The 15,229-nt window shown below is 42.0% G+C and overlaps 1 protein-coding gene across 1 annotated transcript in view; it reads right to left on the reverse strand.

Moving 5' to 3' along the window:
- Nucleotides 1-15,229, reverse strand: part of oat (ornithine aminotransferase) — a 48,172-nt gene that overhangs the window by 17,752 nt on the left and 15,191 nt on the right. Inside the window, exon 2 of the mRNA XM_084323797.1 lies at nucleotides 14,737-14,965. Coding sequence (XP_084179923.1) covers nucleotides 14,737-14,938 — 202 coding nt within the window. The 5' untranslated portion in view covers nucleotides 14,939-14,965. The remainder of the gene's footprint in view (nucleotides 1-14,736; nucleotides 14,966-15,229) is intronic.

Below are 15,229 nucleotides of genomic sequence, written 5' to 3' on the forward strand. Positions count from 1 at the left end.
TGCAGTTCTGTTGCTCCTCTGTCATCGGCAGGTGTGTGGACTTGATTGCACCTGATGTAGTGCAGCTGTGCATATGGTAAAGCTTAGCTTTCGTGACTGCGATCAAAATGCTTGATTGTGATTGGTCAATAGCGCTCTGTTGCCCCTAACAGCGGTCATTATTGCGCGTTGCCCATAGCAGCGGTGAATTATCGAGAAATAATTGACCGCTGCTAGGGGCAACGGAGCGCTATTGACCAATCACAATCAAGCATTTTGGCGAATGTTAAAACGCCATGTGATAATATATATTAACTAAGGCTGTCAAAGTTAACGCGGTATTAACGTGTTATCGCTCGATTCTATTAACGCCATTTTTATTTTTTTTTACTCACGATTAACTTTTAACACTTTCAGTGCCGGCCATTAACATGGTAAAACGTGGTTAAATGCCGGAGATAATCAATAAATCAATTTATCGCCCGATAATTCAAATGAATGCAATGATTTTGACGGGCGCAATTAATTGCTATTTGTGTGTGTGTTTTAATGAGGCGGAACCAGTACCTCTAGTCAGTCACTCTCCGTCACTGGCGTTACTAGAGTACAGCACGGGAGCTCCTGTTAGCACCATGTGTATGTTGGGCAGTAGCAACGCTACATAGCTTAACTTAGGGCTGGGCGATATGGCCTCTAAATGATATCACGATATTTTTTGGCTATGTCACGATACACAATGTACATCACGATATTTTGACATTTCCTCTAAAGCCCTTAAAAATGCTTGATTTAACCCTTTGAAGCATACAGTCATGCCAACATGACGATTAAAATAGTCCCTGCACCATGAAGATGCTTTCAAAAATAATTTAATTAAACGTTTCTAAAAATCTAAAAGAGTAGTCTACTGACACACTAATACAGAAAAATGTTTATTAACATCTAAGACAATTTTTATAAATACTCTCGACTTTTGCACAGTACTGTTTTCTATCCACTTTAGATAAAAACACACACACACTATTGTGAGAAAATAATAATCTTGTAACCGAGGAATGGTCCGCCTATACTTTTAATATATAAAATCACGGGAGACTTGATAGCTTAGACTTATGATTTTTATTATCAGCAATGTTATAACATCCTACTGGTAAACAAAACACTGTAAAGGTGTGTGTGCATCATATATATATTTACTTTTGAATTGCATGACACATTATGAAGTATTCTCTTATGCCGCTTTTCCACGTCTGCACGGTACCTACGCGACTCGGTAGTACCCCCCCATATATATATCTAAAGATGGTACCCCCCGTCAGTGTAGCTGGGGTGGCGTGACGTCATCTTCAACGCGACACACAGAGGATTTCGGCGCTAGCTATCAAGCTAGAATCCAGTGCCTTATTAGCTCATTTACGCTAGCTGCAATGCTAACGGTTAGAACGCGAGGCTACTATCAGTTCATCCACCTCGGTGCCTCCATATTCCATTGCCTTTTCTGAATAAAACACCGGGGCTAACGTTTAAACTCGCGAAGCTCTCTCCACTTCTCGCACGCTCTCGTATACCCGTTCCCGGTTTCCTCATAACAAACCTGTAGGACCGCCTCTCTGGGTGTGTGTGTGTGTGTGCACGCTTGCGTGTATGGGCGTGTACATGACGTAAGTTGGGGCGAGTCTGTGTGTACTTTTTTTCTTTGAGAGGGAGACACGAGAGAGTAAAAGCAAGTGCTGCGCCAAAGTAAATCATCTCAACCGCGGCGGCTTATAAACTGATGTGAGGGATTGTGAGGAACATCACGATGTCCACGATACGTTTAAAAAGTGTATCGTTTATGAACTGTACCCGATATTTATTTAATATAGTCATATCGCCCACCCCTAGCTTAACTACATTTCTCAACAGCGTTGCTCCTTTTAACTCTTTAAATGCCATGCCTGGTTTTCCATTTTACCGCTTGAATGCCACCATCCGCGCCAATGTTAACGTTAATATCGCCTAATCTATGTTTTAAATTATGGCTATGTGTCTAATCTGCCCATCGCATTATCAAAGACTATGTTCCAGACAGTGCTGTGAAGGCAGATTGTTTTTTTATCGCGTCGTTGCCGTTTCAGAGCAGTTAGAAAAGCCCCCGTTTTGATATAAAAAACAACTCATTCTGGAGCATTCTATGAAAATCGTCTTTTAGTGGAATATTCCACAACGTTGATATTCGTCGGCCTTTTTATGAATCGTTTTCAAATAAACGCTAGATGATCAATATTATACGTGCACGGACGCACATTACGGCCGCGCGCGGACAATCGCCTTGTTGATTTCCTCTCGGACTTTTACAGTGAAAACGAAAGAAGAGATTTCACAAAACAGCTTATAACTTCATCAAAATTACTCTGATTATCCTACCACTGATAACATAGAGTCCTTACCTGACATCAGATGGTATCCAACTGGTATATTCCAATTCCTGATCACCATTCGAAAAAATCGATACGTGTATGGATCCAACGCGACACAGTGGTTCTCCATGATCCGCGGAGATCTGAGGCTCCAGAATGAACTCTAGTAACCCCGGCTGGATCAGTGAACTGGAAAATGTGGAGTACCGGATTTTTTTCCCCATTCATTTTCATTGAGTCCATTCCAAAATCACTTATGTCATCTGGGAGACGACAGGGGGCGCTTTTTTCCACAGTGATCACCGGCGCAGCTCGGCAATACTCGGGTAGGCTCGGGTGATGCAATAATTTTTCAGATCGCAAAAAAAAAAAAAAAAAAAAAAATCCGAGAAATCTCGTGAGTGGCTAGCAACCACCTATAAAAAAACACGAGAAATCTCGTGAGTGGCACTGAAAGAGTTAACCAAGTAGCGTTCTTTGTAGTGTAGCTATTTTTAGACCCAAGTAGTTACTCGCTACTGCCCGGAGAAACTGGACTGCTAAATAAATATTAAAGATCTAGCTTTGATGCTATTCAATGCCATCAACATTAGCTAAATAGCTAACCAACGAAATACAATGTATAACATAGCTACAACACACAATAACGTTAATACAATTACATGTAGGGCTGGGCGATATAACGATAACGATAAATATCACGATATATTTTAATAATCGATATCGAATATCGAAATAAATAAATCGAAAAATAGTTTTTTTTTTAATCTTTTTTTTTGTTTTTTTTTTTTATATTTTTTTTTGCTTTTTTTGTGACCTGCAACAGGGCAGTGGACAGACTTGTCTTTCTTGCCTGCAACTTAAAGTAATGGCTTTGCTTGTCCAAATGACAATACTGACCAAATTGAGATTTATTTTTCTCTTGTCCATTTATTTTGTTTGCTTTCTAATTTAAAATACATTTTGAAACCGTCTGTACACAGTAGGCTATGTGTGCTAGCAGAACTAGACTCCAGTCACGAGTCACGGTGCACATGTGCGGTGGTTTGTCCACCAAAAAAGCACCAAAAGATCGAAAATAAACTAACAGAGCCAGAACTGTTCAACTCCTCTGGAGCCACAGCCAGCAGAGAAGCCGGTTTAATTTAGCTTTTAAACCAGCTGCAGCCTGAGAACTGGAGTGTGAGGGGATGTAACACTAAAGATGGCGGCAACGACAAAGAATTGCTGCAAAATAAACATACATCTGTTGTTAAAAAAAAAAAATATATATATATATATATACTTATAACAATTCGATAATTATCGATATCGAGAAATAAAATAAAATTATCATATCGTTATCACGATATGATTTTTTTCCATATCGCCCAGCCCTAATTACATGCATCATTGAACGATTACAATGAACGGGTGGGGCTAGTCAAAGGACTGGACACAGGGACAAGTTAAACATGAATACATTTATTATAACAGGTCGTTTCGAGTTGCGCTGTCGTGCCTACAGGGCTATTCTATTATATGCAGCTTTGACGCATCGTTGATTGCCTGTAGTAGCTGCATCTAACGTTAGTAGCTAACGTTAAAACTAGGGATGGGTATCGTTAGGATTTTATCGATACTACTACTATCGATACTGCTTAACGGTTCGGTACTTTATCGATACTCTTATCGGTTCTTTTTGATTATTTTGCAAGAAAAAAAACAATTAATTAAGAACAGAATCGACATTGCTTTATTATTCTTTTATATAACTATATAAATATAAATAAATATTATTTCTTCAGCAGCAACAGCAGAAGCAATGTTTTAAATGTGTCTGAATTATAGACTTTTTATAATTAACAACAAATGTAAGATAAAAAAGTTGGAGTCATACAATACTATTTTGATTGACAGTCGATCTGCCAATTACGTCACACCGCTTGCACCCACCTCTTCTTCTTACCACCAATCGGAAGCTCTCGTTCGTTTATTTACTTCCGGATTGTCAGCCATTATTCTACTCGGAGCTCGCCTCAGGCTAATAACGTTAGCTCCCCGCCAGCCACATTGACAAGTACCAGCGCTTATACATTACTGGCAAATGTCTTGTTGCACTTGTGGCAACAAGCGTTGTCCGCATCGACTTTAGTCAAATAGACTCAGACTTTTGAACGTTTCGTTCTGTCCGCCATGATGAGAGCAGAGCTGTCTGTACTCTGTAGCCTACAACAGCACTGTGTGTGTGTGTGTGTGTGTGTGTGTGTGTGTGTGTGTGTGTGTGTGTGTGTGTGTGTGAGTGTGTGTGAGCACAGCACAGCCCGCTCCTCGCGCAGGCAGAGAGAGACCGAGGGAGGAGAGATATAGAAAACGGCCAACAAGATTAGTTTGCGACGTTTAAATTCCTAAAAAAAAAACTCCATCATTTCTCGAGTACCGATAGCAGTACCGATGACGTCGGAGCTTATAAATACTCCGGTCTTTTCTAATATAGTACCGGTTCCCATTTAGAACCGGGGTCCGGGGGTCATCCCTAGTTAAAACTAACCTAAAGTTAGTTGTTCACCAACAATCTCAACATTTGTTTTATCATTAGCTCAAAAACACAGAACCGGACGAGACAAGTTGTCCGCTCATAGGTTCTGCTAGGATAATAACAACATTACCTCCGCTCCGGTCGGTGGGTTTCAAAATAAAAGAGCAAAGTCTAAAACACCAGAAATAAAAAACGTTTATTTTGTACAACGTTTTCCTCCACAGGTACTCGAGTACATCATGTGATCAATCGATCTGGATTATTTTTGCCCATCCCTAGTTTATCCTGTGCTGAAAAGTCTCTATTTCAATAGAGATAGTATATATTTTGGTGTTTATTTGATTATTGTTTCACTGCCTTTTATTTATTATGTTTCCACCGTTTTTTCCTCATACTTTAACATTTTGTACATGGTACTGCAAGGTACATTAATAATACAAGTACATGTTAAAAGGATGACACAAAAAGCCTCTTGTCCACACACATTGCTCTGCTCGTTTTATCATTGCTCTCACGGAGATAAAACTGGGAACGAGGTTACTCTGCTTGTGACGCTACCTCATATCGCAGATCTGATTGGTTAGGTAGTAATTTAGGATATTTAAAATGTCTTCCAATGTTAAATAAAGGTTTATTGCACTTTGAAACGGTTTCCTTGCATTATTATGCTATTATCATTATATTAGTAAAAAAAAAAAAAAAAAAAGGTTAATTGAAAACTTTTGGAAAATACATTTCTCAAAAGAAAAATCTCAAAACCGGAATAATCTCATTTATCGCAATAATTTCTGGGACAATTAATCGCCCAGCAAAATGTGTTATCGTGACAGGCCTAGCCGGCACCCACTTCAATGATAGCGTTGTGAACGCATAATCTCTGTCTTAAATTATGGCTATGTGTCTAAGTATAGAAAGTCACGCCTCACTGCTGACATCGACACATATCACAACCTCTTGTTAACATTCTCCAAAACCATTACTAATGCCAAAGCTTCTTTCTTTCACCATAGGATCGAGGCCTCTGCCAAGAATCTTCGCAAACTGCATGCTACCATGTCCTCCCTCCTCACTCCCCCCCCCACCTCCTCCTCCCTCATCTTTTTCTGCCGAAGACTTTGCGATCTTCTTTGAGGAAAAAGTGGAGAACATCCGCAGCTCCTTCTCCCAACCCCCACCCATTCCAAACGCTGAATCGAGAACCTCATCCTTCACTCTGTCATCTTTCTCTCCCATTACAGAAGCCGAGACCCTGACACTGGTAACGTCGAACCGTCCGACTACATGCCAGCTGGACCAGCTACCCTCCCCACTCCTCCAGACCATAGCACCGGACATCCTCCCATTCCTAACTGCAACCATCAACTCCTCACTCAACTCGGGGGTGGTCCCCACCTCCCTAAAACAAGCCAGAGTCACGCCCCTCATAAAAAAACCAACCCTGAACCCCACCGTCATAGCCAACTATCGCCCTGTCTCTCTTCTCTCCTTCCTTTCTAAAACACTTGAACGTGCTGTATCCAACCAACTTACTGCTTATCTCTTACAGAATGACCTCCTAGACCCCAATCAGTCTGGCTTCCGGACTGGCCACTCCACAGAAACGGCCCTCATTGCGGTCACAGAGGCACTTCACTTAGCAAAAGCGAAAGGCCTCTCCTCTGTCCTGATTCTCCTAGATCTATCTGCAGCCTTCGACACAGTCAACCATCAGATCCTCCTCGCGGCCCTCGCAGGAATGAGAGTGGCTGGATCTGCGCTGACATGGCTGACATCATACCTCAATGACCGCTCCTACCAAGTGTCATGGAGAGGGACTCTGTCGGCCACCCGCCCCCTCCGGACGGGTGTCCCCCAGGGCTCGGTCCTAGGACCCCTTCTCTTCTCCCTCTACACTAAATCACTGGGTAACATTATCACATCTCATGGCTTCTCATATCATTGTTATGCCGATGATACTCAACTCTTCCTCTCCTTCCCTCCCTCAGATATCCACGTCTCTGAGCGGATCTCGGCCTGTCTGTCCGACATCTCCGCCTGGATGACGACCAACCACCTCAAACTGAACCTAAGCAAAACAGAATTGCTCCACCTGCCGGCCAAATCCTCCCCCCTGACCGACCTCTCCATTACAGTCGAGAATGCAGCTGTGACCGCGTCGCCGACCGCCAAGAACCTTGGTGTTGTCCTCGACGACCAGTTGAACTTCTCTGCTCACATCGCAGCGACAACCAGAACCTGCAGATTCCTCCTGAGCAACGTCAGAAGGATACGCCCCTTCCTGACAAAAGAAGCCACCCAACTCCTCGTCCAATCAACAGTCATCTCCCGCCTCGACTACTGCAACGCACTGCTAGCTGGCCTCCCGGCCACTGCCACCAAGCCTCTTCAACTCATTCAAAATGCAGCGGCCCGCCTGATCTCAAACCTACCGAAGTCAGCCCATGTCACCCCACTTCTTAGGGACCTGCACTGGCTCCCCATTGCTGCACGTATCCGCTTCAAGGCCCTCGACCTAGCATACCGTGCGGCAAAGGGAACCGCTCCCGCCTACCTCCGGTCAATGGTCTCTAACTACACACCCTCAAGACCCCTACGCTCTGCGTCTTCTGGCCGCCTCAGATCTACTCCTATCCAAGCTCCCGGAGGGTCATCAAAGAGAAGCCGCCTATTCTCAGTCCTTGCCCCACAATGGTGGAATGAACTACCCATCCCAGTTAGGACAGCCGAATCCCGTCCAATCTTTCGCCGTCGACTAAAGACTCACTTCTTCAACCATTATCTGAAATGATAAAAAAAAAAAAAAAAAAAAAAAAAAAAAAAAAAAAAAAAAAGCCCGACTAACCTTAATGTCATGCACTTGTCCTAATAAACTAACCTACACTGTAACACGCAACACCTTGATGAACATTGTTACTCAGCTGATAGAGTTATACCCTTCTTGCTGTCTTGTCGCACAGAACTTGTAAGTCGCTTTGGATAAAAGCGTCAGCTAAATGACTAAATGTAAATGTAAATGTAAATGTAATCTGCCCGTCGTTTATCAATGACTTGTTTGCAGTCAACATTGTCGAAACGGATTGTTTTTTTAAATCGCTTAATTTCCGTTTTATAGCATTTTGAAAAGCCCTCGTTTAAGGAAAATATAAAGATTCCGTGATAATCGGCATTTATTGGAATATTCTGGCATACACAAAAACTGACATTTTTCGGCCTATTTATGAATCGTTTTCAAATAAACGCTAGATTATCGATAGTATATGTGTACTTATGCACGCTATAGAAGCGGGCTGAAATATCGATTCTCTCATTTCCTGATCGCACACACACACACATATGGGACACGCTGATATCTGTGAAAAAAGCTCTGACTATCCCAAGACTGGTAAAATAGATTCCTTACCTCAGATCAGATGTTATCCAAAAAGATTATTCCAATTCCTGATCGCCATTCCAAATATCGATCGCGTTTATTGATTCAGCGTTGGGTGCTGGAAATACATAATCCACGCTGTTCTGATGGTCGGCGATCACAATGGATTCTTCAGTTGGCTTGACGGAAAAGTAAAATGAGGAAACTGCCCCCCCCCCCCCTTCATCAGTCTAAAGCAGGGTTAGAAATTAACGGGGGCTTGGGGCAAAATGCCCGTGAAAATGGACAAAATGCCCTCGAAAATCAGTTAAGGGGGGCACAAAATGCCCCCGACAGTTTACTAATTATATATATTATTATATTATTATTATATATTATATATATATGGAGAGGGTTTCCGTTGTCCGGCAATTACCATTTTTTTACCGGGGAAATCTGTTGAAGTCCGACATATTTAAATATCTCCGGTCATAATGTCCTGTGAAAATAATTCCCTTGCAACCTGTGCTGGATTAGCGAGAAGCATGCAACTGCAGAGCCGCAGAGCTCACAGTTGTGCCCGCACAGTGCAATACTCCAATTCAGCCATTGGCAATTCAGCCACTGGGTGGGTGGCGCTGCTGAGCGGTCCCCAGACCGGACCTGATGGCGCCGCTGGCTCTGCGGCTCTGCAGTTGCATACTATTGGGATTAGTTTATCGCTTCGTTGAACGTTTCAGTGAACCCCACGATAATGTTGCCGTCTCTCTCTGCCAAATTTCTCAGTTCTTCGCTTGATATAATTAATACAAATGTCCAATATAACGGAATTCGTTAGCTCATAAAAATGTGATTATAACAGACTGCTGTTAATGTCGGGCTGACTGCCCACAGACACCTATTTGATTTCAAGTCACCAGCAGCACGGAGTCTCGAGGGACTTATTTTATTTGGAATATATTAATGACTGTATACGCAAAAGTAGCCTAGTTTTAAGTTAAAATATTATAAATCTACATGCCTTGAGGATGTCATTCTTTATATAGCCTGCCTATCAATTGTTTTTAAGCTCAATAAACTGACCGGAATTTCTCACATTTGTCCGGGAGATTGAAATCTTCCAGGACACAGAGACCGGCCCCAATATTTTCTAACGGAAACATTACGTTTTGTTTCATTTATGTGAATAGTTTATTTACAAGTGAACCAAACTTCTCCTCCATTGCAAACACTGCAACGCTCCCAGCTGTGACACACAATTTCACCCCTGTGCGCACTGACAGCTATGCGTTCTCGGCTTCCCTCATGTTAAGGGGGGCCGGGGGGGACAAAAAGCCCCAGACAGTTTACTATGTAATGATATATATATATATGGAGACATTAACACTTTAACTGCCGGAAGACGCTTTTAGGCGTCCTTCCCCGCCATGCTCAAGTTGCCGAAGACGCCGTAACTCGTCTTTGATATCAATATTTCAAAAAATATTTCCTTTCCGGGGCCCTGAGACACAAGTGTGATCTCCTCTCAATCCTCTAGCGGTTCAAGACCGCCATCTGGTGGCCGATCGGCAGATCGAAAAAACGGATGTTACCTTTAACCCGGTAGGACTCACTCCATATGGGGTCCGGGCACTCGCTAGTGTTAGAGAGACTCAGTCTTCACACAGTGAACATCGATCGCTGCAAATAACTCGAAAAAACAACATGATTTGGACGTATATATTATTATACAACCTGGAAATGGACCGGATATTTCTATATCCCATAATAGGAAAATGTCTGTTCCACGCTCATCGCCCAACGGCGCGAGGAAGATACGGTAAGATTCAGCGTTATTTTTCAATGTGTACGATACTAACTGCTATGATGAACATTTGACCCACATTAGATGAATGGTATAACGCTGCCCACGGAATTATAAACGCCCCCTCGGCCATCCGGTCAACATCAGATTACGTGTAGTAACTTCCAGAAGTCCGTCCAGTTGGATTTTTTTATATCGCGCCGATTGCTATCAAACTGTATTTGATCATCAATATAATGCATTTGGGGCTATAAATCACGTTCTGGAGAAAGCTGCAGAAAGAGATGAAAACATACTTATACTTTAGATCATATTTTAGTATGAATATGTGAATGAAAAAGTTTAACGTTCATACACCCTGAACAATATATATAGGACATTGAATGGGCCCTAATAATGGCAATTTAGCAATAGAATTTAAAAAGTTATAGCCCTGCAAAGAAGGGGAACTTCTACATAGACAAATAGAGCTGGCCGGCAACCTATGGTATATCATGAATTTAGCCTTAGGCAATCAAAGTGTTAATGTCATTAACATTACGTTATCAAACATAGTATAAAAATTTATATTACTATTTATTTAACTGACGAGTGAAAGACGTGCTTTATTAAATCGGTTTTGATCAGACGCCGATGTCGACGTCACTCTCCCCACCCTCTCACATTAGCAGGTGAGCAGCTCACCAGCATTTGATGGAATTTTATCAAACTATAAAAACACGAAGGAAAAAGAGTCGGAGAAGCAGATTCCCCAGGTCCTCAAATAAAAAAATGTAAAGCGGAGTACGATGGAGTCGTGGGGATTAGACTGGGTAGGGGTTGAGGAGGATGCTGCCTACCGGTCAACATATCATTTATTGCAAAGCTTGTCGTGAGACGCCGGCTGCAAACACGGCTAGTGTTCGAGGAGCTTGTGTGGATCTTTTTGTCCGCGGGACGAAGACTGTCAAAAAATACAGCGCTTTGCGCCACCAAGACAGCCGCGGCCACAAAATGGCATATGGTAAGTGTCGACAATGTTTTATAATTTGTATGTTAATTAGCTTGAATGTAATATTAGCTGTAGAGTTTCCAATCCTGTTCCTTCGCGCGCCATGTTTAATGTAGAGTGTCCTGTTCCTTCGCGTGCCATGTTCAATGTAGAGGCTTCTGTTCCTTCGACATCCATGTTCATATCATATCATATTTACACACAAAGAACGCCTGATCCGTTTTGTTTCATTTATGTGTAGGCCTGCCGCGATAAGCAATAAATCGATTAATTGCTGCGATAATTAAAATGAATGCAATGATTTTGACGGGCGCGATTAATTGCTATTTGCGCGTTTGTTTTAATGAGGCGGAACCAGTGCCCCTTGTCAGTCACTGTCCGTGTTGGGAGGCGGGCCGCTGACGTTACTAGAGTACAGCACGGGAGCTCCGTGGGGCCACATAGCTTAACTACATTTCTCAATAGTGTTGCTCCTTTTAACCAAGTAGCATTATTTGTAGTGTAACGTTAGCTATTTTTAGACCCAAGTAGTTACTCGCTACTGCCCGGAGAAACTGGACTGCTAAATAAAGATGAAAGATAGAGCTTTGATTCTCATTCCATGCTAACAACATTAGCTAAATAGCTAACAAACAAAATACAACGTATAGCATAGCTACAAGTACAACACAGAATAACGTTAATACAATTACATGCATCATTGTTTACAATGAACGGGTGGGGCTAGTCAAAGGACTGAACACGGGGACAAGTTAAACATGAATTAATTTATTATAACACTCCGGTAGTTTCGAGTCGTGCTGCAGTGCTTACGCACCACAGCTATTCTATTATATACTGCTTTGACGCTTCCTCCTCATCGTTGATTGCCTGTAGTAGCTGCATCTAACGTTAGTAGCTAACGTTAAAACTAACCTAAAGTTAGTTGTTCACCAACAATTTGTTTTATCATTAGCTCAAAAACAGAACCGGACGAGACAAGTTGGCTGCTAGGATAATAACAACAATACTTCCGGTCCGGTCGGTGGGCTTCAAAATAAAAGTCTAAAACACCGGAAAAGACGGAGCGGTGGGCTTCAAAATAAAAGATTTGGGAAATACATTTCTCAAAAAAAATTCTCTAACCGGTCGCAATAATATCGCTTATCGCGATATTTTCGGGGGCAATTAATCGCCCAGCAAAATGTGTTATCGTGGCAGGCCTATTTATGTGAATAGTTTATTTACAAGTGAACCAAACTTCTCCTCCATTGCAAACACCACAACGCTCCCAGCACAATTTCAGCCCTGTGCGCACTGACAGCTGACAACCATTGTTCTGGGCTTCCCGCCACTGGTGTCACTGACGTTAACGTTAGCAAGTTTGCTAACTTAGGTAACGTCATTGCAATAGGCTAGCTGTACCACGTTTTGGACAGGCGTAATTGTGCTCCATTGACGTGTGTTTTTTTTATACAGTTTTTGATTATAGTTTTCCGTGTTTATGTTGTTCACAGAAGCGTGGAAGAACAAACTGAAACACAACGAACCCATCGTCCAGTCCGTTATGAAAATGAATGCTGACCTGTTCAGCAGAATGGTCAAGTTATTTGACATAACTTACCACCTAGCAAAACAAGAGCTGCCGTTCACGCACTGAATTGTATTTTTTAAATGATAAGGATGTTTAATAACCGTTTATCATAAAAATGCAGTGCCCCCGAAAATCAATTAAGGGGGGCAAAAAAAGCCCTTGATTTTTTATTTTTTTTTCTAACCCTGGTCTAAAGTAATGGGGTGCAGTACCACAGGGAGAGACGATAGGGGGCGGTATCTTCCCAATTGAGCTCAGAGAGACTCTGCAACACTAGCGTGAGGCTCGATTGATGAAATATGAATTCAAATCGCCAATAAAAAGAAATACGACAAACAAACGCTATATAGCGTTGCCGGCACTCAAAGGGCGGCATGAACTAACGACAAAACGCGTTGCTGGCACTCAAAGTGTTAAGAAAATAAATAAATAAAGAATTTACTGAGTGATTACTCAGCCCTTGTGTGGGTGAATATAACAAGTTCCTAACGTTTTCTTTCCCCTATTATTTCATGCACACTTTATTCATCGTTTTAAATTATCATTTTCTTTTAAGTTATTTTGTGCATCACTCATTTGATGCAAATTTACAATGCATGAGGGTCATCCTTTTGTGTTAAATGGCTGCATAAAGCAAGCATTTGTTGACTCTCATGTTGATAAGAGTATTAAAACTTGGAACTTGAAAAAGATCCGTTTAAGGTAGATACAAAATAAATTAAAGAAATGCGATTAATTTGCGATTAATAGCGAGTTAACACATTGGTCGCCATAAACGAGTTACGCGGTTTTTGGCCGACATGCGTTGAACGTCGTAAGCCGTTTTTTAAATCAATATTAAAAATGTTTGCCATGGCATTCATAATTCATCCAGCCAACCTCCGGTGCTGCAGCGGGACCCTGAATAAGATTGCAACGCCTTAATACCGCCGCCTGGTGGATGGTCGGGCGAGCAATAAGCTATATGATTTCGGCGTTTATTGCGCCATACAAACTGGAAATGGATCTAGGCGATCGCGTCAAATAATTGGGATATTTTTCTTCCAGTCTCATCGCCGAACGGTAAGAGGACAGTAACGTTATTTTCAGCCCGATGTGCGTTTCTTTGTTTGCAAACAGTCTGATCAATACATCAACCCATACTACATAAAGCCGTTACTGACGATAAAGGAATTATAGATGACCCCCGCCCCCCCTTTCCTCCACGCATGATGAAGCATAATGTATACCGATCATATACATTTGAATTTTTTAATATAGCATGTATAGGAAAGAAACGGCAATCGATAATCTATAATATGCGTTTGGGCCTATAACTAGCGTTTTTGGAATTACAGCAGAAAAGCTTATAAACATACTTATATTCAAGACAGTATTAACACAACAATGTATGAATGAAAAAAATATAACGTTCCCATATCCGGAACGATAGATAATCGATGTTGAATGGGCCATAGTAATGTCAATATAGCAATAAAATTAAAAAAGTTATAGCCCTGCAAAGAAGGTAAACATCTCCATAGGCTTTCAACGGTGGCAGACTGGCTATATTGATGGATATAACCCATGGCGGACAATGTGTTAACTATGGACAATCATGCGATTAATCGAGATTAAATATTTTAATCGATTCACAGCACTAATATTAACAAATTGTTCTAAATAAATAATAATGATAAATCATTTGAAGTTTGGATTTTTTCTTTTTCTTTTTTTTTTTACAACTGAGGTAGGCATATTACATTTTTAGAGACTAAAGTACCGGAAAAAAGGTACCGTTGGGTACCGGTATCGGTTCAAATGTGAACAGCACCCAACCCTACTTCACATGCGTTATGTTACTTGGACATAAAATCCTCGGCTGCGCCATAGACAATAAATCAGCAGCGACTTTGTGGAATCATAAAATGTTTTAACCGAGTTCTCACACCCAGATTAGATTTATATGCTAGTACCGCTAACAGGTTCGAGAGAGCGTTTAAATCTCATTTGGGCATATGAGCTCACATAAATATTTCATAGGCCCACAAAGTTAGTGTCCCATTAATTATCTACAAAGGAACCCCAGCTTTTCCATCCAGGTGACATCACAGTCACAGGGTTCTTTCGCTGAACACACTCACCCTCTCCTCTCTCCAAGGCGACTGGGAGCGGGTGGTAGTTGTGTGCTCCATACTTGTCCTCGCGTGCGTAGACCTCCTCCGAGTTGAGCGGGCGCTCTGCCCTCCTGGAGGCTGCGGAGGAGGCGGGGCGTGAGCCGGAGTGGAGGCTGCGAGCGAGGAGGGGGGCGGCGCGGCTCAGGCTGCGGCTCAGCTTGGAAATCATTCCTTAGATTGAGATATGGTGCTATGTCTACACAGAGAGAGAGAGAGAGAGAGAGAGAGAGAGAGAGAGAGAGAGAGAGAGAGAGAGTTCAGAGTTAGACGAGGGAGGACAAGACGGGGTCAAATTCTCTTAAAATAATAAGATCACTTTGTACGAAATAGCACAGAAGTGGGAAGTGTTCCTGGTCACCAGATCTGCACGCCTACCCTGGGATCTCAATCTGCTGTGAGCACTAGGCTCACAGCAGATTTAATAGGAAACATGCTACATACTAGAGTTCTCAATTCTCAC

This window comes from Notolepis coatsorum, assembly GCF_963971535.1.
Source record: "Notolepis coatsorum genome assembly, chromosome: 10".
NCBI classification, from domain to species: Eukaryota; Metazoa; Chordata; class Actinopteri; order Aulopiformes; family Paralepididae; genus Notolepis; species Notolepis coatsorum.